This window comes from Manduca sexta, chromosome 24 (assembly GCF_014839805.1).
Source record: "Manduca sexta isolate Smith_Timp_Sample1 chromosome 24, JHU_Msex_v1.0, whole genome shotgun sequence".
Taxonomy (NCBI): domain Eukaryota; kingdom Metazoa; phylum Arthropoda; class Insecta; order Lepidoptera; family Sphingidae; genus Manduca; species Manduca sexta.
In genome coordinates, this window is record NC_051138.1 from 9,620,159 (window position 1) to 9,647,307 (window position 27,149).

The 27,149-nt window shown below is 33.5% G+C and overlaps 1 protein-coding gene across 3 annotated transcripts in view; it reads right to left on the reverse strand.

The window, feature by feature from the left end:
• Positions 1 to 26,777, reverse strand: part of LOC115445423 (pyrokinin-1 receptor) — a 48,303-nt gene extending 21,526 nt beyond the window's left edge. For 2 of the 3 annotated variants that reach the window (XM_030171685.2, XM_030171686.1), the window contains exons 1-2: positions 6,073 to 6,886; positions 1,232 to 1,338 (exon numbers count right to left, since the gene is read on the reverse strand). In XM_030171685.2, the coding sequence (XP_030027545.1) occupies positions 1,232 to 1,338; positions 6,073 to 6,886 (921 nt within the window). Of the gene's footprint in view, positions 1 to 1,231; positions 1,339 to 6,072; positions 6,887 to 26,596 lie in introns of those variants that run through there. The other variant, XM_030171684.2, reaches the window with a different exon arrangement.
• Positions 26,778 to 27,149: the final 372 nt, after the last annotated feature.

Sequence of the window (27,149 nt, forward strand, 5' to 3'; positions counted from 1 at the left end):
AATTTTAGTGCGGGGCGATTTGAAACCTTTCGATTCTAAGTTGCTTAGTTTTGGAAATCATGTCCGGTATTGTGATAGTGTTTCTCCGTATCCCATCATGAAACCTATATACGATAAGCAAATGTGGATGCATCTGTTTGTACTTATATTAATTACATCCCTGCCTACTCTTTTCGGGTTAAAAATACGTAAACATGTACATATAATTAAACACGTGTTAGATTCGAAAGTATTTAAACTTTTCCTTCGAAAAATCTGTGATCATAAAGTGGAAACATGGCATTTATAATATGAAACTAAACTCTAGTGGCACGTTAATATGAAAATTTACACATTGTCATTTGGCCTTTTGCCAACTGCAAAACTTTTAAAGTCGTTGCGTACGTCACGCAACATGTCCCCCACCGGAAGGGACGTAACAATTTTTTACATAAATTAACAAGGTAATCCGTAACGCATGGAAGAAATAGGGAGGAATCGCCACGTATTGACGGTGCCACGTTGAAACCTCGTCGTAATATAACATCTGCGAAACTAGTAAAATATATTAGTACTCACAATAATAATTCATGTTACATATATTATACGCATTATACTTTTACTATCCATAACCACTATAATAACCGCATATAATTTTTACTATTAGTTATATTATTTTATTTATTTGAAGCCTGCAATAGGTCGGTTTTCCATTTCGTATGCAACGATATTTTATTGCAAATAAGTTATAGTACCTAAATTAACGAGAATTAATTTTATTGCATGCATGCATAACCATGATATAAATTCTATTTATATAACGATGAAATTTTATTACCTGTATTAACAAGATTATGTGCAATATGCATATTAAAGTAAACTTAACTTTCACGCCTTTATAATCGAAATAGTAGGCAAAAGTGCTAGTCATGCATCCATAGTTTTATTTTACCCCATCATAAGAAGCCATTCATCATATCGGCCAACGAATTCCAATATGAACATAAATGTGTGTTTCAAATCAGAAAATAAGTATGTATTTTCGGTTTTACTAACTAATTCTGAGAACCAAATCCAGGACCTCGCCAATCTTTCAGGCTAAGGTCCATTGTAATATACCAATGAGATGGTAACTCTACTCAAATAACATCTCAATTGATACGACACAATCTCATTGTGATGACAAATTTCTAGAATGTACATCTTGTATAATAATAATAAATCCGTTAACGTAGATATGTAATTTGTTTACCAGGTAGAAGGTATCGGATGGGTGTTCCAAACTCTTCCCGTATATCGCCAGAAGCCTTTGTACGTGGAACGGAGCCCAGCATATGAAAAATGACAGAGCCACGGCAACTGGAGAGGAAAAAAGATTTGTTATAATTTCCTGGAATATTTCGCTACAATTCATTTCTTACATATCTTATTGTAAACATATTTATATATAAAGGGCTGGTAAACGGGTAAGTGAATTGTATGATGGTAAGTCACCAATGACAACGAGCAATAAATAATCACAATATAAAATATTTTTTCAAAGTATGTCAACTCTTATAAAAATCTGGCAATGAACAGTCCAAAAAAACCGTTATTGTACTTATATCTTCGGCCGAAAGCCAGCGCATCCATTATGAGAAAACTGACTACAGCGGGCCCGTATCAATTAGGTTATTATTCCATGTTAAAAAAAAATGGACGCATCAATTTTCTGTTACATTTTTAATAACTTTAATAGGTTAGTTAATCAACATTAATACATTTATAACGTAATTAAAGCCCTATACATTAAGACAGGTAAGAAAAAACGTGTTATATGTACATGTTATTATTGTATTGAGTACCTGCATTTCATTTTTTTTTTTTGCGCGCCTGTATGCGGGCGTCCATTAATTACGTGAGATGTTTAAGGGTGGGAGAGGGTCGAGTCAAATCTTATCTAATCTTACGTTGGAGATGAGATGAGTCTCGACATCAGTGGCGAAGCGTCCATACAAGCCGATTCCCATCGGCTTCCCTTTTAGGTTTTCGGTAATACTAAACAAAATATTTAATAGGCAAATATAAATTTACAACATACCAGACAGTGGACAATAATTATAATAGCTTAACTTATTAATTAATGATCACTTAATAATGACATTTATCGGCGAATAGCCCATTGTTTGTTAATTTAATCGATATCGATTACCTATTTTAAATAACGATAGATGGCGCACTTTGTATTTAGTTCCCCAGAAATTCCGTTACCAAAGTGAAATTGTGACGCCACTGGCGCAAGGTAACCCGCTGTCAAGCGGCTTAATGTCGTAGTATGTTTTTAATATAGATGGCAGCACTTTGTATGACTTTCTATGCCAGTGTTTGTCGGAATCGCGCGGAAGATATGGGCAAAGGTAACCCGAGCATTTTCGGCTTCACGTTAACCGACTTTGTATAGTTGTCACTTTTACGTCCATTAAACGTCATAATTTATTATGCTACTAAGTTGCGGTGTTTGTAAATTGTCATATTCATTTTATTTTTGATAGTTTTGTGATATTAAGTAACCAGCGCTTTGTTTATTTAGAAACTACAAGTAAATATGTATTATAATAGAATTAACTACCTGTGATCAGTTTAATGTCTACCTTTACGTAAGTATATTATTAGTCTGTAATTTCACATATTAGTATTTAGATGGTTAAATATTAAAAGTAGATCTGAAAGTTTTTGATTTTAGACACAAAATATGTGTTAGAAGAAAATAAGTACTTACTTATTATATTTTACTGAATTTAAAACGATACAAGCAAAAGTTAACGAATAACCTTTCTTTATTATTTTAATTGATAATTATATACGTTTATCATGAAAGTATATTTAAACTGTTGGTCTGTTTGACGATCGTGATACCTATTTCTATATGGGGTAATTACATTTAAAGTTTTATTTTGAAAAAAAAAAAGAACAGATATTTATTTGGAGGTAGTGTGTTTATAATTTTAATACTTACTTTTGTTGCTTTTATAACAAATTAATAGGTAAGTACTTATGTTTGTGATTAATGGAAGGAGAATTATCTACATTTATTGTTAGATTTTATAAATGTTTCAATTCTTTTCGCATAATAGGTAATTTAGTAGGTATGTCAACGTTAGACGATTTCGAAGCAAGATTAATGCGTTGTCTTAGTTTTTGTTTTCCCATAAATTGCTCCCGATATCTTAACTGACGCCAAATATTTCACACCGGGTTACCTTTAGAAAAATTTCACCCTTCGCCACTGCTCGACATATTATATCACGCAATTATTTTTCTGATTGAAACAGAAAATTTCAAAAAACACCTCACATAATTTATGGATGCCCCCTATTTATTTAATACTGAAAATGTGCTGGAAGAGGCATATTTATTATTAATATACCTGACTATAATTTATTATATTATCATGATGACTTTCTGCAATTTTAATTCGTATAATCAAGACTTTCAAAATTATGTATAGCTGCAATTATAAAGGTTTTGTACAAGGAATATTGTATAATATTAAGTAGAAAAAACATTGTTTTGGACAAAAAATTAGTATTCTAGTACAATACAGAAGATATCGCGGCCATCTCTGATGGAGTGCCATGACATGGAGATTAATTTTCTTTTCTGGTAGTAAAATATAATTTTGAGTCTCAGTACTATGTTTGAACACATAATTAGCAACTCTATAGTTATAGTAATTTGACGAGAAACGAAAACCCTGTATCATGTACTTATCTGGTTTAAAACATTAATTAGAAATGTAACTGATATTTCAAATTGAATGCTAAATGCCTTATGTGTCTGTAATATATATGTATAAAAAAAACTTTCAAACAGTACATCATCATGTTAAAACCCTTTTCTTGATATTGCTGTTCCCACAGGCACATAGTGGATTTTTTAAACAATTGTAAGCCGCAATGTGCTCCTACAAACCAAAGACTAGTAGGGAACTTGGGCTGGCTTTTATTTATTAATTTACTGAAGAACAAAGGTATCTGATTTAAAGTCATTTTATAAATCTCTTTTTCTCACACAAACTTTCCGCCTAATATAATATCTATGAAAATAGTGAAGAGTGTTACTCATTTTTCAACCCGATACCAGGACATAACTGCATTTTTGTACTTGTAATTTGTTCTGTATAGTTGCCACCAGTGGAACATTTGTGGAACATATTGTTAAAATGCGAAGCATAAAGTGTTGGTAATGGCATCGTATTTTGTTTTTCTTTATCAAGCATACTTTAGCAAATGACAATCAAACATTGTTTTCGTACATTTGTTCATGTATTTATCTAGCTTAACTAACAATTTTAATGACTAATGTTTCATTTTTATTTTGCTACGACTCCAAATTGGTATCCAGTATATAGGTAATGTTAAATTATTTTTTGGTTTTTAGTATTTTGTGTTAGTAATAATCATGAGATCAAATGGCAAACGCCGTTTCAAACATAAAAAGACTACTAAATCAGTTGAGGACTCTTCGAGTAACTCCATACGTTAAAGGAGTTGAACAAAAAAAGATTTTTGAAAATCGGTCCACAAATAACGGAGTAATCGCGTAACAAACACAAAAAAAACATAGTCGAATTGAGCACCTCCACCTTTTTTGAAGTTAATAAGGAAGTAATGTATACCTATATAGGATAGGAATAGAACTAAGCACAATGAAATGAGACTTAATTTCAATATAATAATGGCGGTAATAATATTCCATTTTCCTTTTCAAAAATCCGTCGATAACAAGTAGAGGGTCGAATGTTCTGTCAGTGTTCTAAATTATCAATGACCTTTAATGTTAATTATCTGTTTTTTGAATATTAAGTATTATATGAAAATGTACACTTATTTTTAAGTGAACCTCCGCATGATTTTTTTTTAAAGAATAAAAAATATATGTATATTGCTTGTTCAAAACGCAGCGACCGTGAATTATAAGTTTACATTTCATTCGTATTTTAATGACTTGTGGGCCAGTACTTCAACGCATTTAAATCACAAAATAATTTATAGTATTATGTGTGTACTCGAAAGATCTGGTCCATCTAATTTATTAGAAACATATGGTTTGAAACATTAATTTAGCATATAATATGTAGCTGTTATATCTATAATACTATGATATGACATTCATTGAACATAAAAATTTTATGTGCCTATATATTAATTCATTTTCTACTCGTACCTTATCAAATAATTTTGATAAAAGAACTTGATCAAAGTGGTATGATATATGATTGGAATGGTTTATAATATATATATTTATGTAGCTCATTTTTATCCAGGACCTTATCTATTCTTTTTTTGTTTTGCGTCCTTTTAGCGCTCTCTTATCGCACTCTTAATAAAATAATGACCCATTCCAAAATTGCCAATTTGTGGGAATCATGAAATAACCAATTTCTGATTGCGACCTATTAGTTTTTTCCCTTTTTTTTCACTCTATATGTTTCATTTTTTACCTATCTTTAATGAGCTCAATTTTATAGCAACTTCAAAAAAAGGTAGCACACAAAAATTAGTTTTCCGACGACTGCCACAAATTAACAATTTTGAAATAGGTCATTATTTAATTAAGAGTGCGTTATAGCAAACACCCAAACATGGATCCATTTCCACAATTTCGCATGTGTAGTGAGATAAGATAATGAGTCAAATTGCTTGTTGTTCCTTACAATTTAACTTGGTAAAAAACTTTATTTAACCGCTATTAAACGCAACACGTAGGTAGCGCTAGCGCTCGATTACTGTTGCACCAGATACACGATACAAAATAGAGATAAAATCATTGTTTAATTTTCATATTTTTGCCGTAAATATGTTCCCTACTAAATTATTAAAACCATCAAAAGTTTGATCATAGATACCACAACTAGTTCAGCAATATATTATTATTGATTACCATTAGGTTATTCTATAATTACCCATAATTTTTTATGAATGCAATTTGCTGAATAATTTTGAACAAGCATTTTTATTTTTAAACGACTAAATCTAAAAGCCTGAATATTTGTTTTATAAATATAAATATAAATATAAAACAAATATTCAGTAAAGAAAAATGTTTATTTACCTAACATTCTGATAACCCTGCGCTGCGATGCGCCGTTTCTGTACTGCGTCTGTCCGTACGGCCTCTCATTGCTGTCCACTGATAGCTTCTTCACAGGATGCAGTACCCGCGACGTGCGTAACTTTACACCAATCAAAGCGTACAATACAGTTATCACTGACATAGGCACCACGAAAAACACAAAGCTCGATATAACGAATACTTGATGAACGCCCGGGCCCTTCACAGTACACTCGACGATAGTTTGTCCATTCTCCACATACGATACTAGACCGAACTGCATGGCTTGCGGCACCGCCGTACATAACGCGAACACCCATATCGCTACAATAAATCGCACGGCTCTTGAGAGCTTTGACATTGTGTGCGACATGAAAGGTCTACAAATCGCGATGTATCGTTCAACAGTAAACGCGGTAATAGTCAACACTGTAGCATTCGCTGATGTCTCTGAAGCTAAACCTATCGTTATACATTCTGCTTCTCCTAGAGGATACGTAAAGGGATACCATAGACGATGGAGCTCAAGAGGTAATCCGCACACGAGGAGAATAAGATCTGATATGGCAAGACTAAATAGATAAAAGTTTGTAGCGGTATGCATAGAACGATTCCGCGCAATGACTATGCATGTGCTAGTGTTTCCTAAGATGCCGGCGACGAAGATGACAGCGTATGTGATGCTGAGAGGCACCAGAAGGTCGAGCGTATAGGGCTCCGAGTACGCCGCCGATTGGCTCGTCACGTTCGTCATGTTCACGAATGTTTCAACAAACTCCATCTCCATGTCTTGTGGTTCCGATAACGTCATCATCTGCGAAAGCAAAAACATAGCTATATTAGACGGAAAAATAATGTAACTAAAAACTGAGGAACAGTAAAAAATTTGTAGATATCTGAATAGAAAATAAAAATAATATGCTTACATATTATAATTTAATGACCGATTGAATCAAAATAGTATCAATAATTATGTAATAGCCACTACATTGGAAACTGGTTTTGAAAAATCAATACTAGTTTCTTGGCTGTTCCCTCTAATATAAAATAAACATTGACCCCCAAATAATGTGATCTTATAGGTGTGTTAATTATTTAAATAGATTATATTTTATTATTATAGTACAAATCAATTTAAAATCATTATTACTATGTGCGAGAAAAGCAGGTCGCAGAAATTTTTCTTTCTTATACATAATATTTAAAATCACCTATTGTTTTGAAATCGAATGATCAAACACATATTAGTATTGTAGGGAACAATGGTTCAACCCGCGCCTTTAGCGCTCTACTTTTAAATATTATTTTTGTTTGTAGTACTACTCCTCTCAGCATGTTAAGACTTCAGGACACACGACAGCATTGCTGGGTATAGTTATACGCTTTGTCTTGCTGCCTCTGCTAAGTATTTAGTCAAAAAGCTGACAGGGTAGTACAGCAACGCAACCCCTTCAGGATGATACACACAGCTTTTTTTTGTTTTCGCGGACGAAGTGCCTGATGACTATCGCCCAGCCTTCGGGGGGAGGGGGTGAGGGCGACTGAACGGTTATGTTGGGGTTACCGTGCCTTACGACCCGGCGTTGAGCCGCCCGGATTTAATATTGACCTTCGGGCGACCGCCCCTATATACAACGCACGGCATACCAAGTAAAACTACGCGGTGGCCCTTTCGGCGCATTAGGGACGACTGCGGGCTTCCTCTGACAGAAATATCTTCGTCCGTAGCTGTCCCTGTACGTTGCCGCCTGTTGCGGCCCATCTCCTATTGGGGGCAACCGAAGGACGCTCTCGGCGTCAACGGCAGCATGAGCCGTCCATCCCAAGGGTCATCACAATGTACGAGATGTGCACAAGCCAGTTCCCCCAGCCGCCCGCCGACGCCCCCCGATGGCCCCTATTAGGCGCCTTTTATGACAGGTAGGGGATACCGTGATGGAATTCTCCAAACGCCCCCATTCCACAGGACGGATGTCACATACAGCTGGCGCAATGAAGCTTGTCCGCTCTATGTGACATATTCTATAGGGTCGTTTTTACATTGCAATTCTATATTTTTACTACGCAATGATAGTACGAATACGTATTCATCTTTAACTATGCTAGCATTAAGCCAAAACTCATTCATGAATAACAAGTAGTAACCCAATTATTCCAAATACATTTTAAGTTACTTTAAATTACCATTACAAAACTACGTCCCTGGAATAATGACACTTGCTAATTAAATACCATCGCCGGAATAATTAATTTAACTTACATAAATAAAGAATATGATGATCTTAACATAAACGGGGAAACAATAATTATGTACAATCAAAATTTAAAGAAAGTCGTTTTTTGGAACTAAATCTATAAGTTATGTATCCTAAGTGTACAAATAAAGTAACAAAATTCAAGCATAAATAATATTAAAGTTATAAGATTATTCTTTAAAAAATTGGTAAACCAAACAGAAATACTTCCAAAAACGAAGCTCTAATTTGTTACATTTTTTCCAATGTAAAACAGTAACCCGAGCGAAAAATCCGCAATATTTGATAAAATAAATGCCACCACTCCTGAAATCTATATAAGAACAATCATTGGCTGAACATTAGACAGTTGCCACTTTTCTGAAAATTGTAATGACACCAAATACTTTAATATACTTACTGTCGTGTCATGTATCTTGTATAATTATATAATTAAATTGATTTACCAAGGAACTAATTAAATCCATATGCAAAAAAGTCAAATACGGTAATCAAAACGTTAAAATATATGTTAAACAATCCATTTTGGTTGGACATATGAAATGAAATGAAATGAAATGATTTATTTGAATCTGTAAAATGTTATACATTACTTAGATTCCGTCAATATTAACTCTACCACCAGATCGGAAAGCAGTTTTCACCAGAGAAGAACGGGCAAGAAACTCTGGTGTTGCTCTTTTCAATCAGTTTAGGGTAAAGACTACAGTACATGATAAAGTAAGAAGAAAAAAAACAAAAAAAGTTTAGAGCAGTTCATTTATAGGCTCGTGAAATAAGGAATAAATTAATTTAAATTTTTATATGACTGCACAACCCTCTCAGGAATCATGAAATTTCTCTATTATCCTTATAATTATTTCCTCCCAGCACCTCTAGCAATTAGAAATTAGAAATGTAAGCGAAATGGGCAGAACAGTCCACACAAGCAGCATCCGTTCACGAGACTGACGCATGTGCCAGCCATCGGCCTCCTCAACCATATTGTAGGGAAGTGGCCGACCAGTCACACGACGGCGCTGCAGGTACAGACAGTTAGAGAGTATTTCATACCCAAGCCGCTCACAGTTATATTACAAATAAAGAGAAAGAAAAAAAATATATATATCTCGATCAAGTGACATGATTCCAAAGACATCACACAAAAATGCCTAGTCCCAGGCATTTATATCCTCAAGGTATTCTGAGATCTTGTAATAAGCTTTATTACACAACTTGCGCTTAATAGTGGCTTCGAATTTCGCAATATTTAAGGATTTGATCTCAGTGGGAACTTTGTTATAAAAATGTATACAGTAACCCTTAAAAGACTTGTTGATCTTTTGGAGCCTTGTTTTGTGATTAAGTAATTTATTTTTGTTTCTAGTATTTAAACTATGGATATCGCTAAATTTTGGAAAATTTTCTATATTTTTATAGACATACACTAAGTTAGCGAAAATGAATTGTGATGCTACTGTCATTATATTTGTTTCTTTAAATATTTCTCGTAGCGAACATCTAGGGCTTAGCAAATATATAGATCTTATCGCTCTTTTTTGTAGAACAAATATAGTATTAATGTCAGCAGCACCACCCCACAGTAAAATTCCATAACTCATCAAACTATGAAAGTAAGCAAAATAGACCAATCTAGCTGTCTCAATATCAGTTAATTGGCGTACCCTGCCCACTGCAAAAACTGCGGCGCTCAGCTTTTTAGCTAGGACAGATATATGAGGGCCCCACTGAAGTTTACAGTCCAGTGTGATACCCAAAAATTTGGTTGTATCCACAAGGCTCACCTCGTCACTATTTATAAAAATGTTAGCGTTAACTTTTTTAACATTAGGTGTGACGAATTTTATGCATTTAGTTTTTTCGCTATTTAATAATAAATTGTTAACGCTAAACCAATGCACTAATTTTGAGAGAGTGTTGTTTACATCGTCAAGAATTAATTCATGTCGTTTTATTTTAAATAATAAGAAAGTATCATCTGCAAACAACACTACACTACACTTACTTACACTACATAACATAGAGACATCAGTCGTCAGTATGTCTGAGATCCTTGAACGTAACTTGATGGATTAGGTTCAAGGTCTCCGAATCTGACAATCCTTTACAAAAAAACATTACCAGAATTGATTCTGTGCTCTATAAACCTGCTCGCGGTTCTACCTGCTTGAAAGTATTTTCCCAACAGACGATATACAAACCGGTATTTATTTAGTAACGCCAACGTAACGTACAATTAACACACAAAACTGTACAGTAATAATGTTCATAATAGTCTTAAGCGAAATACCGTTACAATATATGTAAGAGGTATAACAAGAGGCCAGAAGGTTATCCATCTGTATGCCAAATTCATCCAAATCCGTTTAGGAATTAATGCGTTACAATTTTTTTTTAATGAATGATGAGTCCCGAAAATTTTGTACCTTTCTACAAAAAGGTTAACGTCCATGCACCGCCTAATAAGCCACTTTATATCAGTGTTCCTTGAATTGTTGTGCATGCGGCAATTGGATTTGGTTACTATGTTATAATGATTTCTTGCTACTATGTTATAATAGTATGCTATGTTAAGCTAACAAATAACAACGCTGATTATTTAGTAATTCCCGTAACCGTTTAATAAGCATCGTGGTGTTCGTTTTTTAATATGGAGATATTAATAGTGAATTGTATTCGATTTTCCACAAAATTAATGTTTTCTCTACAGGATACTGTCTCTCTCTCTCTCTCTCTCTCTCTCTCTCTCTCTCTCTCTCTCTCTCTCTTATACAATATAACGCAAAAATGCTATTATACAAAACTAATAATCCGTTTTAGTTGAAGCTTTATAGACAGGGACGCCGCGCCGCGCCATTTCGTTTTGCCCCACCCTACATACAACAGCCGACATTATGACCAAGTTCCGGTCCGTTAGAACAGTCCGAACTTATTCTGCGAACGTCTGATCTTTTCTTTTAAGTTTACCTGAGAGAATTTTAACACGATTAATTATCACATGAAGTAATTTTAATAATAACCAATTTCATGTATAAAATGCCGATATCACTATATATTTTATAAGAGTCTCCTATGAACTCATCGAAAAACTGTCCGATCTAAGCCTACCCTACATAATATAAATACTAGAAATACATGTAAGCTTATATTAGATTTTAAATAAATAATTATCTTTCTATTGGACAGTTCGGTAGAAAATATATAAATGTGTATATCGGAAGCATAGTTACACAGATACGCCAATTTCCTACTTTTTAATACTTCAAAACAATACTTACTTAGTAAATAATTAATAAGCCCGATTCAATAAAATTAATAGGAGGCCTTATAATTTCCAACTTAAAAAAAGGGAAGCAGAACATTTGCCGTAATTAATTTTCTTTGATCAAATAAAATCCTTTTCAAAATTTCAATAGATTATTTTGAGTAACAGATTAATAAGCATTTTAATTTTTGTAATTTAAATTGATCGGTTTAATAGTCTACTCGTATACAATTTATATTTGTTTAACTTTTGGAATCATTAGCTAGTTAATGATACCATTCAATGATTTTAATGTGACATAATATTCTATTAATAACCATTCCAAAGATTTTATATTCTAATACCGAAGCATTTATAACATAACTTATGTTGCATTTGTGAATGTTGTATAATACTTGAAAAATATTTTTGAATACAATTCCGATTTCTTAGTAATACAATAAGCAACGCTATCCTACAACTATCTACATGCACGTAGCAAGTGATGAATAATATTATATTTATTTTTTTTCGACATGTTTTTTGGTGACTTGATTCATGACGAACAGGCGCAAGAAAATATTTTCCTCATAAGGTCAAAAGCATACAACTATAAAAAAAGTCAGTGAACCTTAACTCTTAGGCCGATACCAACAAATCACAGGACTCGCGGCGATAATCATACTTTTTTAAAAATCCTTTATTAAAAACGTGAAAATTAAGTATATTATTATAATGATCTGATATTCTCTGACACCATTCATTCCACATTAATGCAATTTGGCTAGGTTCTGTCATTTGAGACATTAAAAAAGCTTGTTACACATGCTTATTAACATCTTCCTAACCGAAGTCTATCAAATACACAGCTGCACTCTCTGTCCATTCACTCTCATAGTCCGGTGAGACGACAAACCGACATGGAGAGTTGACACGCAGGACCAACGACTTTTTTTTTTTTTTTTTTTTTACGTAGGTAAATCGTCAGTTGACTATCTCCCGCCTTGGGATGGGCGGGAGAGCGTGTCAGACTTTTACTGACTAAGAACCTACGGTGTTCCCATCCTTTGCCTATGTGCCTAGGTCCAAGATCCGATGGCATTGAAACTTAGGCAGGCACCGGCCCTAAAGGGCCCCGTCAATGACACTGACACTGCTCTTCGAGGCGCGCGTGGAACACTACGCGCCGTACACACGGGCCGTTGGGGTGTTTCGGGCGACGAGCTACCCAATGCTCGTCACCCGACGGTCCGCGCCTACGGAGGCCGACGATCCAGGACCAACGACTTCGCGTGCTTTCCGAAGGATGGGGGTATCACATCGCCAACTTACAGACTTCAGAATCGGAATCGAACCCAGGGTCAAGCGCGGCAGTCGTACTCGTACCGTGTACAATAACAAAAACAAACGTTACCAAGGCAGTCGCAATACCACATACTTTTAAAGACGTTAGCAGCTCATTACACGAAAGAGATCCCCTAGGTGGGCACTGGTAATCAAAGAGGTTATCTAGACCTCGCAAAAAGCAATTTTATTTCTACGCAACAAGCAATCATAGGTGCTGTAAGATATATCTACCACGGTATTTCTAAGTTCTATAATGGAACGAGATCTACGGACTTAAGTCGGATAATTTTTCATTTAATTGCAAAATTTCATAGAATTGACTAAAGATAGATTGATTAAATCGATATAGTTTGTACAGACGTAACTGACGCCTAAAACAACTTTAATTACCTACTATAATATATTCGAGAATTTTACTGTAATTGGAAATAATATGTTCTTTTATGACTACTTATAATTTTAAGTGTAGTGTTTTATTCTGCGCAAAATATGCTAATTCGCAGAAATTATTCTTTCTATATATCTATTTTATTATTCTCAGAAATCACACAACTAAATATGTAGGATCATCTAATATTATAATTATATAACTTTTGCTCGCGTCGCTGGTCTCGTAAAAGTCTTCTCCAAGCATACAAAGGCTTTAATTTCTATTTACTAGTCTTGAGCACGGTTCAAATCTGTACCAATTTTCGTTGTTTAGTTACCGAATATTCACAAAATCTGTTTTATGCGAGTAGAGCGACGAGCAACAGCTAGCAAGGGTATTAGCTAGTCACTAGTCATTAATAAATTGCGATTTCATGATTTATACTTTTCATTTAAATTCCACTCATTATAAATTTAACAGTTTGTATGTTGAATTAACAAAAGTCAGTCAATTATAATTGTTCACATGTTACAAAAATTGTTATTCATATCACTCAATTGCCTTCGACTTATTTTTATAAATTTATTTATCACGAACTGTACTTCAATTCATAAGAGTTGAAAAGCGACGATGAACAATGGATAATAGCACCTATAGGATAAATGATCAAACATCATAGCTATATATAGATTATTACTACGATAGCTTAGGAGTAGAATGGACTGATGCGACATATTTATGTGAAGTCTGCCAATCTGCATTACGCCAATATGGGTGACCAAGACTTATCCTTCTTAGTAGTAAAAGAGGCCCGTGCCCAACAGTCGGAAAGATGACAGTGCTGATATTATTATTATTTATAGATTATTCATATTCAAATTATAATGTGCTATTAAACGAAAATTTATTGTCTCCTCCATGTTTCCGAATTTCACAATGGTTTGTCATATCCTAATCAAAGTCTATGAGAGTTGAGAACAGTCTCATTGGCTGCCTTTTAATAGAATCAACATTTACGCAGAAATATAAAACAAGTGCAACTTGGATTCGTGCACCGAAGGTTCCGTACAAACTAGTAGACAAGATCTCATTATATAAGTACAAACTTGACAAACTTAACTACAAAAATTTACGGATTCAGATTTTTTCCTTTACATGGGTTTTAAGATTTTGTTTCTTACCAAATGTATGTCATCAGAATGTATGTATCGATTTCGAATACCATGTAAATTAAGAGGTATAACAATATCTTTTGATCGTGTTAACTTAAAAAAAATATTTTTTCGCTGCTGAAAAAGACCGTAGTCCGGAGAATTCGATATAATTTTTAACTTGAACTCTATCTTTTGTATAAACATAAGAATAAGAAATTATATACCCATTTCATAACGTAATAAGCTATTCATAAAACACTGAATTACGCCAATTATATATTTATCTTTACAGTGTACTTACAGCGTTTTTTGCAAATTACTTATATGGAGTCTTATACAAAACAAAGAAAAATGAATTTTTACCGACATCATTTTCATAATCAAATATTACATTTTTGACATAGGCCGGAAAACGAGCTCGTGTTTCACTAATTAGCTTATATTATAGGATCGATTAGCCACAAAATTAGCTTACGAAGCACATAACTTCAAACTCCTTATACACGTTACGTTTAATGGAAACATTATTTTTCTTTGTGCAAAATAAAGTAAATCACTTTTTATTTTAAGTTTACAAAAATGAATGTTGTGAAAAACAGAAACGTGAATACTAGCACAATATTACATTTCTTCAACTACTTGTATGTGACTCTACCAACACTGTTCCAGAAAAAATATCTAGTTTCTGCTTTAAGTGAAAAAAGTGAAGCAAACGCGCGAATGGTTTTTCTTTTTTGCAAATATCGGCATTAATTTTTTTATGAGACGTAATAATAAAAACAAAACTTACGTTAAAATAATTAATGAGAGTAATTGGGCACAACCCAAATTGTGTAACGTGTTCTCCGTATTTTTTGAGAGTTCTTAGACATAAATAAATAAATAAATAGACAATATTACAAACATAATAATAAAGAATAAGTACTAAACAAAATTGACGTAGGTAGGTACGTTTTGAAACAGACTACCCAGACGAATTTAAATGCATTTAATATGGAACGTGTTATGATAATTTTATATTTTAACAATTATATTTTAATTATATATCGTCGTTAATTATATTAAAGTTGCTGTTCCGGTTGCTAAGGAATGACGGAAATATGTAATGTATATAAATATGAAAAAAAAATACAATTATCTATGTGATAGAATCCAGAAATTATTTAAGAATAGTTACCCCACTCCCTAGTGATTATTTGCCACACGTGCAAAATGTGGAGAGTCGTAGATATAAATAAATAGAATAAGTAAGAGTAAATAAAATCCAGAATAAAACGTCCGCTTTATATTTTGACGAACTAAAAAGTAGCCTTTGTACTATTCCAGATTATAAACCTTTGTGCTAAATTTCATCAAGACAAATTAAGCCGTTCTGGCGAGATTAAGTAACACAATGTAAACTTTGGCATTTATAATATTAGTGTGGACTATTACAACAATGTATGGTTAGACAGTACTAAAAATTTAGTGTGAATAATTTATATGCAAATTTCACGAAGTAAGGTAAATATTATACTTAGTCATTAATATTACAGCAGTCTTTATAATTATGATTGTTTTAATTTTACATTATATAACTCTTTCCTTTCTATGTAGGGACTTCTATGATGATGACGCCATTTGAATACCTACTAATGTTTGTAATAGAGTTCTGTTCTCGGTAAATACAATGGACATATTATTACACGTTAGAACCTACTTAGAATGAACAACATAATGATACAATAATACCAGGCCAGTATTAAAATATTGTCCCACTGCTGGGCACGGGTCGCCTGTGCTATGGACAGAGATTTGGCATTACTCCGCCAAACTGAGCTAGTGCGGATTGGCAGACTTCACACACTCAAAATGCTTAGAGAACTTCTCAGGTATACATATTTGCCCTCGATGTTTTCCTTCATTGTTAAAGCAAGCGATTATTAATTCACAAAATGGCAAAAACATGACTTTTATTATTTTTTGGGAAAAGACATCACACCAAAAGGTAAGGGTTGTTACTTAAGTGTCTTATGTATTATGAAAGATAGAAAGAAAGGAAATATTTATTTGTAACAACCAAAATTACATAATAATTATTATACAAAAATAAAAACTTAAATCTATTTGCTCGTCACCAAAGCGACTCTAGTTCAGCCTATGCTGATACAAAATGTATATGTACTTCGTTAAGAATAAAACAATCCTTCATAACGCCTTCTAAATTATGCACTACGTACCTTACTTATGTGACTATATTAAGTTGGGTCTTAATCTCCAGTCTCGGCTCAGCCGTTTTCAGGATTTATAATGTGCCATATCCTGATACAGCAATTTGAGTTGTGGGTATTAAGGTCACTCACTTACCCAAACAAAATTAAGACCGAATAAAGCGAATAACGGTGATATTGATGTTTCATAGCTATTACAATTTGTATACCTAAAAATATTCAAAATATTTCATCACTGGAGTTAGGAGTTTTTTATTACGCGTAATTTGATTGTTATATTAAAAAAACAAATGCTGGTTTTTAAAGTTGTATAATAAGACACATCAACATCTAATTAACATTCAATTCCTAATAATATCGTCTACAGAGTACAGTAACAAGAAAATATCACAGATTAATTCATTTTGCTTGAATTATGTACATTATAAACAAGTTTTGGCCGCGGCTGGGCCTGCGTGATAATGTTTTGTTCTGGGCTAAAGTTTTCTATTATAAACGTAACGCTATATGTTTTCCCGAGATAGAAAAATGTCCATGTTCTTTCCAGGTTGTGAAACTATCTCCATACCAAGTTTCATGTAAATCCCTTGGGTAGCTTTTCATTTTTCGCGTCAGACAGCCATACAGACGCAGTAGGGACTTTGGTTTATAATATATGTATATTTTACAACTGTTAAGAGGAACAATTCTGATATACTAAGCGCGCGCAACGAAAGCTGTTAAGATGAATACATTTCCCCATTTTTGCAACATATTTTATTGATGCTCCATTCCTATTGGACATGGCGTGATGTTATATAGTCTTCTTCGATATGTGAATTATCCAACACTAAAATAATTTTTCAATTCGAACCGGCAGTTCCTGATATCAGCGTATTCAGGCAAACAAACAAACACTTCAACTTTATAAAGTAAGTATAGAAGTACCCCCTTATTCATAGACGTTTTTTATCGAACGACCAAGTAAAGCTGTGATAACAAGTCTGTTTCTCAGTGCTGACGGCATGGCAGTCTTCTCAGTGCGTAGACATAGGGCCGTTGTGATTGGCTAATATTGAGATACAACAATAATAGTCAATCACAACGGCCCTATGTCTGTTTCTCATTGGCGTTGGGCACTGAGAAACAAGCTTGTTATCACAGCTTTACTTCGTCCTTAGATAAAAAACGTTTATGAATAAGGGGGGTATAGTATAAAAAATGACTCAAATCATAATATATAAAATCATAGCTACTGCAACAGCAGTAGCTATGATTTTATATATTATGATTTTGGCATATAAAATTTATTAATTAAACAACAGTTTAATTAATAAATTTTATATGCCAAAATTAATTGTGCGAACAATAAACATTAAGCTGCTACCTATTGTTTGTCTAAGACTATTTTTAGTAATTCTCCTTAATACGAGCACTCTAAGTTTCCAGACACGAAGCTGTCTGAGACTAATTGCAACAATAATATACTTACACAAACTTGATAAAATGACACTTTAAACCGTAATACCTACGATAACATTGTCTTAACCAATTAAAAATGTAAACGCGTAATATAGTTTCTAGTTTCTTAAAATAAAAAAGTCCGATTCATGAGAAAAATCCCCTTGACAAGCTAATCAAACGTAAGTCAAGTTAAAACACCGGCCAAGTGCGAGTCGAACTCGGGCACCGAGGGTTCCTTGCAAACATGTAAGTATATACAATGACGTTTTATAAACAGACGCGTCATAGACTAACAAAATTGCACATAAAAACAGTGCAGTATTTACTATCGTCACAATCCTACCGGCTCTCATTGATACGGTCCAGTGTGCCCAAATGGGCCCGAGCGTCGACCGCCCCGTCGCCATGACAGACGAATAAAATGCATTTATTAGTTAAAAAATAAGTTAAATAGTATATACTTATCACTAACGTATGAAATGAAATGTTTTCTTCATTCACAGTTGGAGTATAATTTGTACATAGTCTAAAAACACAGGAAGGCATTTTATTTATAAAAATACAAAAAGGTGGTGAGCCGACTAGCCGCGACAGTGGTTGGAGGTTGACTAAGTGAATGGCGGGCAATTACCTTGCTTTCGTCTTGCCAGTATTGAGCTCGGATAACGTATCTATGTAATAAAAACATCTTAGGGTATATAAGTAAAAGTTCACCTATCACGACAATAGAGTCATAGTTATTGTATCTTTATTGCAAAATGAAATCCATAACATTACAATATGGAAAGCTGGAGGAGCATAAATTAAAGACAAAGGTCTAAAAATTAAGTTTTCGGAATTTTTTCCTTTATATGTGCTATGTACACTGCTCCTTGCCAAATTTCAAGATTCTAGGTCGACTGGAAGTACCCTTTAGGTCTTGATTCCCTTGCGAGTAGTTGCGAGTTTGAAATTGTGCCGCTTAAATTGCGTGCGTGCGTGCGTTCGTGGTAGTTCTCCAAACGCCCCCATTCCACAGGGCGGATATTTCAATGCCTAAAATAACATTTACCCGTACATAGCTTTCAATTGCCGTTTATAAACCACTTATTTGAGATTGAATTTATCTATCTCTAAAGAAGGAAAATACAAGTAATATAAGACCCATGCGCAATTATATTTTATTTCTATTTTAAAGCCACTCAACAAATAACTGAACAAAAATTGTACTCGCATATAATATGCTGCAATATAGCATATTGTATACAGTAGTAGTGCATTTGATGAGAATATATTTGAACATTTCACTGACAGTGATTGGATTGCATGTGCGCGATCACGTAATACTATTTGTTTGGCATTACCCGTCCGTAGTCCACCTTGATTAAAAAACATATAAACAAACAACTCACATAAATTCCACTTAATGTATATAATAAAGTTGTGGAGGACAAAAAGTCGATAACATTATACATTAGTGACACGCGGAAACAGTTCAGAGGCATCTGGTATAGATACAACGCCAGAAATTAATTGTTTAGCTATAATGATTTTAATATAAATTAGGTTTTTAACGTGGATTCGCTTATGCAAAGAATCCTTTTCAGGGGAAAATGTAACTTAGATTACTTTTTTAACAGCTGCCAATGAAAGTTCAAACATAAATGATTATAGACATTTTTGAAAATGGCTTATCCATTTATGTCTATGATTTATGAACTAATAGATTAAACTAATAGCGAGACAAACAACACGTGTTTTGGCTATAGTTCGTGCTTATAATCATATTGGGAAATTAGGAAAAATCGTTGATGTTAAAATGATATAATACAGTTGCTAAAATTTTATTTATTTGTAATATACATCTAGTTGTGGTCTATAGTATTCGAAGGTCAATCTAGATAGGTGCCACCGTTAATCTCTATTTCTGCCCCCAAGGAATAGTATGCATGCATTGTGATATTCCGGTTTAAAGGACTTTGTAGCCAGTGTAATTACTGGGCATCATGAGACTTAACATCTTATGTCTCAGGTTGTCGAGCGCATTGGACTACCATACAGTACTTTGTAATTCAAAGTCCTGGATGGTGTTGCTAGAGTTTCTGGACGGTCTTATCGCATACCATCTAAAGAATAGCGTGCTCGTCTTGATATTTATTTCAATAAAAATAAATTAAAAAATTAAACGTAGGTACCGTCAGATGACCCATGTGTGTCGAGGTTGATTACGGTGAATAAAGTTGTAGAAGCAGTATAACATATCATGACTATTGGGTATGTAATATTTTTATTTGTAGATATATTACAAATTTATGTACGATATGTATTGCCTATTCGGGATCACCAATGTTGCATTGGTTTTCTATATTTTTTGGTAGGTTTCAAAACAAATCATTGATTAACTGAGCGGATTGATACGGAGGACCCGATTAGAGGTCCGCCTGTGTCGCTGGGTGCACTCGTCGTCGTACTCTCCTTGAAACTGTTAGGTGGAATCATAAGAAAAATGTTAATTATTTATTGTAAACATCCTAACACAGGGTACATAAATATATGGGTTCTTATTCCTACTGGGATGAAAAATAATAAAATTCATAGAAAGATTGAATAAATTTTACCATAAATACCCTTGTGTATATCGATGGGCAAAACTAATGATTTCTTTAATAGATCAAACCAAAAATTTACTTGTTATTACACAATAACTGCCTTTACAATGAAAAAGATAATTTGTTTAAAGCGAGTAAATAACATTTTAATAATAAACTTACCAATACAATCAATAATTTTACTTGTAAATTACAATTCCAATTTGTTGTGATTTTCGCCAATCAACTTGTCAATGTCCATCAATTGTCAAAAATTCTAATATTCCACAGATTAAAACATAATGCAATAAGACCGTAGATTGCATAATCAGTAAAAATATATATTATTTTGTCATTAATAAACATTTAGAGTTATGAAATAATAGATAGATTGCAGAAAACCTAATTAGACATCCAATTTATATGTTTTTTTTACAAGAATGCCATGATAGGTAAAAAATTACGGTTTTTGAAGATACACATCTCTAATCCGACACAATATTTTCATTCGAACGATTGTTTATGGTTCCGAAAGTAACGATGACGGATCCGAAGTAATTTGGTAGTAGGGTTAAATCCGAAGTTCGTCGTTTCTTCGTTTCGGAACGACGTTTCGATGTTCGTTTTTCGAAGTAGGGCCTCAGATTTCAGTAATATCAATACAAGGATGTTAATTAGCTAATGTCCCATTATCTCTCTTAAACTAGCACACATACACTGGTAAAGAGAAGAAATGTTATATACAAACCCAGCCGATTATGTAAAGCTTCTCGATCCCAATGCTAGACTATATTCTAGATACCTGAGTATAATAGAATGATTTACATTTGTGAAAATCCATATGATGAGTGCGCTTATATAAACCAAATCTGTATTGTGTATCTCGTACCCAATACCCATGTGGCGATAAGCTCACCATCTGGTGCGTTTGTCGCATTGAAATTTTGTTAGTAAAATGTGGGCGTATTTGTCATTTACTGGATAAGCATAACAATTTATTGTAAGAGGCATTTAAATGTACCATTAAATTAAACCACTTAAGTATTCACTGAATACCGAAATTATTACAAATTAAAAGTTAGAAACTGTTATATCGTTACATAATTTCTTATGACATCTTTAGAGATATAATTATATCTTTTACAAAATCTATTTATGCGCAAAAATAATAATTGCCACTTAGTACACTTAGTGGAAATGACGGAGCGATAAAAACGCAATAAAACGCTTCAAACAATCGACCATATACATTTAACGATTCAAATAAATACTTTCAATAGACGATTACAGTAAGTTGCACTTATCTATCTGATTTATGTGCCTTGTTACACGTGAAGAGCAAAAATTGAAAAGAATTGCAAACATTATCTATTAACTTCCGTGGTACGTAGTTTTTCTATTACTTACAGGTAGGTAATAGGTATATAACACACATACACCGCTCTTTATTCGCGAAGGGGTGGGCAGAGGCACAACTAGTGCCTCTACTTTTTCTTGAACTCTGGCTTGATGTTAAATAAAAAACCTATTATGACTGCCCGACCCGAGATTCAGACCCAAAACCTCAAAGCGGTAGTCGTACCGCACACATTGTATAGCGTCGCCACCGAAGCATTCAAATAACCGATTATAAAATATGTACTATAGTACATTATAATTTTATCATTTACATACTTGTTATTTAATACAGTCAGAAACCACCAACATAGTTGCAAGTAAGATGTTTCGATATACTGGTGACAAGTGTTTCGAGGTGGTCCACATATTATTATTTGTTTTATTTAAGAAATTATTATATAACATTGATGATGTAAGGTGATGATAATATACGTGTTATATATTAATTATACCCTATAACAAGAGTAAGGATATTTGACATTCCCGGCTCATAGTTTCATAAGAAACTTAAAACATAGATGATATAGATAAATAGATTGTCCCACTAGATAAGTACCTAACGTAGACTGAAAAGGTTTCAGCAACCGCACCCAACTGGTGAAAAGTACCTAAGTATGCTTTTTAATGTTTCACGGGTTTACACAATCTGGATTGGTTACGTAATAAATTTATGCCAACTTTGTGCACTGACTTCGGTGAGGCCGAGTTATCCTATAAGTCAGAGGAAGAAGAAACGCGTATAGAATCTTTTCCGAGAACACTTCTATGTAGAGAATGACAATTTATCTACCTACTCTGACGGCATATTCTGATTACTTTTTGTCTTAAATTTCTTATAAGATATTAATTGAACACATGATTAGGTACATCGCCAATTGTATCCATTTTGTATTTATGTGTAATATTATGTACCTAGCATAATTTTTATTTTTTTTATATTTATGTGTATAATGGAGTATAATTAACTGGATTTATTAAGTTTAAATGATATTATTAACTTGATAGTGTATCATTGTATAATAAAATAACTAGTTTAAATATTTTCATCTCCCCTACCTAACCTCAAAAACTAATTTACTGGTGAGAGAGTACCATATAATACTTATAAAGGGTCATTTAAATAAAACTACATACTTATCTTTATATTGACGTATTATATTCTATCGACATCTTTGCCTCTGATGACGTTGTGCTAAAAATCATCCGTAAATAAAAAATATTTTCGCCAAAAATCCCGATTTTAGTTATTTGACTTATTAATACATTTTGTAGCTTAATTCATCCACGAAGACACGCCCCATTACTTTCCATAATCGCTTACGGTGTTCGAGAACAGCACGAGTGCACATGCACACTACAATGGATAGCGCCGAGGCTGCAGGTTGGAGAATTTACTTACATCGAAACACCCTGCAATAATCCCAATCAAAAAGTGGTAGGGCGCGTCATTGTGGTTGAAATAACCTGTATAGAATATGATACGGATAATAGCTGCGATAGTCTAGTTGCGTGTGGTACGGTCTACCAAGATGAATGTCCGCAGGTCAAGTCCCATATTATGTGTCTATTCTTCGTAAAATCGCTTGCTTTTACGGTAAAGAAAGACATCATAAGGAAACCTGAATACCTGAGAAGTTCTATATAGGAATTTTAAGAGTATGTGAAGCCTACCAATCCGCACTAGGCCAGCGTGGTGGACTAAGACCTAATCGCTCTCAGTAGTAGACGAGACCCGTGGCTAGCAGTGGGACGATAGATTATACAATATTGTTATTATTATACTGGGTACACTGCCGCTACACTCCTACCGACATTATAACTACACGTGATGCAAAACCTGCCATAATACGTCGTCCTAACAAGTCACGTTTCGGAGGCAGCGAACACACATTCAGATATGCAACAAGAATACGATTACCGGTTTGTGAAATCTATATTTAGTATAGAATGTTTTGAAAAGCTTAATTCCTATAAAATATGATTTTCAAGGAAGGCATTGAATGATTAAAAATACACAAAGAACCGTTGAACGGAAACGTAAATTACCACGAAAAAAAGGTATATATAGGTAGTGCAGTTCTTATTTTCACCGACGGTGTAAGTAAATTAATGATAATTATAATACAGTAACATTGTAAGCCTTTCGAATAAAGACAGCAAATCCATTATAATAATATCCAAAATTTGTAAAATAATATTCATATGAAAATAGACGCAAACAATTTCAATATGGATATCTAACCCGAAACAAATTAGTACGAATTGGTAATTTATTAGTTGAATGATTTTCATAATAACTATTTGTTCGATACTTAACATATTGAAAAAGATTCAATCTCCGATGCCGAAGTCAATCTAACTTTGTACATAGTTTTTATCACGATCAAAGCGAGACAATCAGGTGCAACTTCTATTAAGTACTCCTATTTTAATATGAAAACCGCACGGTATGAAAGGATGACGTCAAGTGAACGGCCGGTTGTAAAAAATTTAGAATCCTTTTTGCAACATGCATGTAATAATGTATTGTGAGCCGGCGGCACAAGTCACCGGTATGTCAATCTCACATTATAGCCAGATAAGGGCAGGTGGTAGGAATAAGTTTTTTTTATTACTTTGAATGACAAGACAAGCTTACTGTTCGGCTACGACCAGCCATAAACAGTACAAACACCATCCAACACCTTGAATTACAAAGTATTGTTTGGGATTTCTCTGCGCTCGTCATGCTAAGACATGAGATGTTAAATCTTATTATGTTCAGTAGTGACACTGACTACAACGTTCTTCAAACCGGAACACAATATTGCGTATACCCTGCTGCGTGGCGGCAGAAAAAGACATTGCGGTAGTACTTGCTCAGGCGATTTATTTTACATATGAGAAACCTACCACCAGTTTACACCAATCTATCTATATTACAAATCAAAGTCCCCTTTTATGTCTGTCTTTATGTTAACTATTTTCTCAGAATGATTATATTGTGTCCCGGGAAAATATATAGCAAGACTTTCATCCCGGAAAACTCCTTCAAAGCTACGAGCAAAAGCTAGTTCCTAAAATTAAAAAAAGCAATATTTAAAAAAAGAAATGTAATAGATGAAAACTACAAAACGGATTTTCAATTTAGATAATAAGATTGTAATTATTATATTCATTACAACCTTATAATCTAAATTGACAATATTATCCATTATATTTTAGATGTTTACATTCCCCGCAGAAATCGGACAAGTTTGTCGCAAAGGGCTGCCAAGGATGAAAATAAAAGCACTTAGAAATTCAGTTACCGTGCGGCGACTGGTATTAAAATTATTATACCCCGGACGCTAGAATTATTCGCTGAGGAACTATTTGCATATAAGATGAAAGTGCGATTAGAACCATCGAAGAAAATCGTTGCCAACCATCCAAACACTTAGGGACTCTATGAGAGAGTACTTAAAGGTTTGAAATTAACGAGATTAGCTTCAAATATAATTAAAAATTTAACCATAAACTGCTTTATGATAGTAATAGGCAATTAAAAAATTGCATTTATAAAGTTAAATAATATAGTATTTGGCACTTCGCATATGTAGTTAACTCACTATTTAAATTACATACATATTATTTTTAGAGTCAAGTCCATTTAACGAAGAATGGTCAGAAAACTGAGTAGGTAGTAAATAAAATAATCATAAAACATACAATTAACTAAGATATTTATAAACTATCAGAATATTTCTAAATATTCTATCTGCCGGACGCAGCTCTTTTTACTTTTTTTACACACACACACACACACACACACACACACACATCGAGCCTTTATCAATCCTACATGCACAATCCCTAAAGGGGTAGACAGGGATGCAACTAGAACACCCATTTTTCACCAAATATATGTTCCGTCCCATGATTTGATAGGGACTTAACCTATCACCACATCGGGCTCAGAATCTGGATTCCAGACTAATACTAAGAAATTAACCCGAAATATGTCTTATTAGTATTTTCCCGTAATTGGTATTTAAATGTGTGCTTTTTTGATAAGAACGCATCCATTACTTGGCCGTGTTTTATTTCGTAAAATAATCGAGAAATTCACCACATTCGCGTTCCTAATTGTTGAATTATAACAACATAGGTTTAGCTTGCGGCTTTGCCCCTTTCAAAAACCATTACCGGAACAAAATAGTTAACATTTTGGAGGTCACAGGTCGAAAGTTTAGTTTCTTCCAAATATATATCTCTATAGATTCCTCAAAATACACAAATTAAATAACATTGTGCCCGTTAAATAAACGAAAGAGTGCATCATTTGCTAAACTTTTTTATTTCTTACGAGTACAATAATCGTCCTGGGAAACAATTATTAACCACTACATTTTATGCCAACGACAAATGAAATAAAAATTCCAATCAATCTCCATAGATACATCTTTATCATTGTAATTTTATTTAATGTGTACGATATAAAATACATCGTAAAGGTTTTGAACCAAATTCAATTACGAACGAATAACATTATAAAAATAAAATTCTCCGACTTACCGGTACAAAACAGTGTAGAAATTAATCGTAAATAATCCAAAAAATAACAATAACTTATAAACTTCATTAATCACACCACAGAGACACACGCGAGTAATAATAACGTATTTAGAAGTGTAAAATGTGTTATCGCCGCACGGGAGATACAATGACGAGTCGAAGGCGACGGAATAGACGCGCGGCTGAACCTCTACTGAAAACAGCCTTGCCGCCTACCGTCCACAAGTGCGTACCGCTTCACAACACTAAGGTCATTGCCAACCATGCACGTATACCCAATTAGAGAATAAATTCTCAAATATAAATTATACCAATATAATAATTTAATTAATATTTATAAAAAGAAAACACAGGCTAACCGGATTTCAGTCAATTAAACACTTAATGTAAACACCACAGCCAATAGTGACAATTTAAAAGTATAAAAACGCATTATCATCCTTAGTAAAACATACTTATCATTTGAATTTAATTTATTTTTGTATACAAATTTGGTGTAGACAATTATAATATAAACTTGATTAAAGTACATTTATTAAATGAATCCAAATTC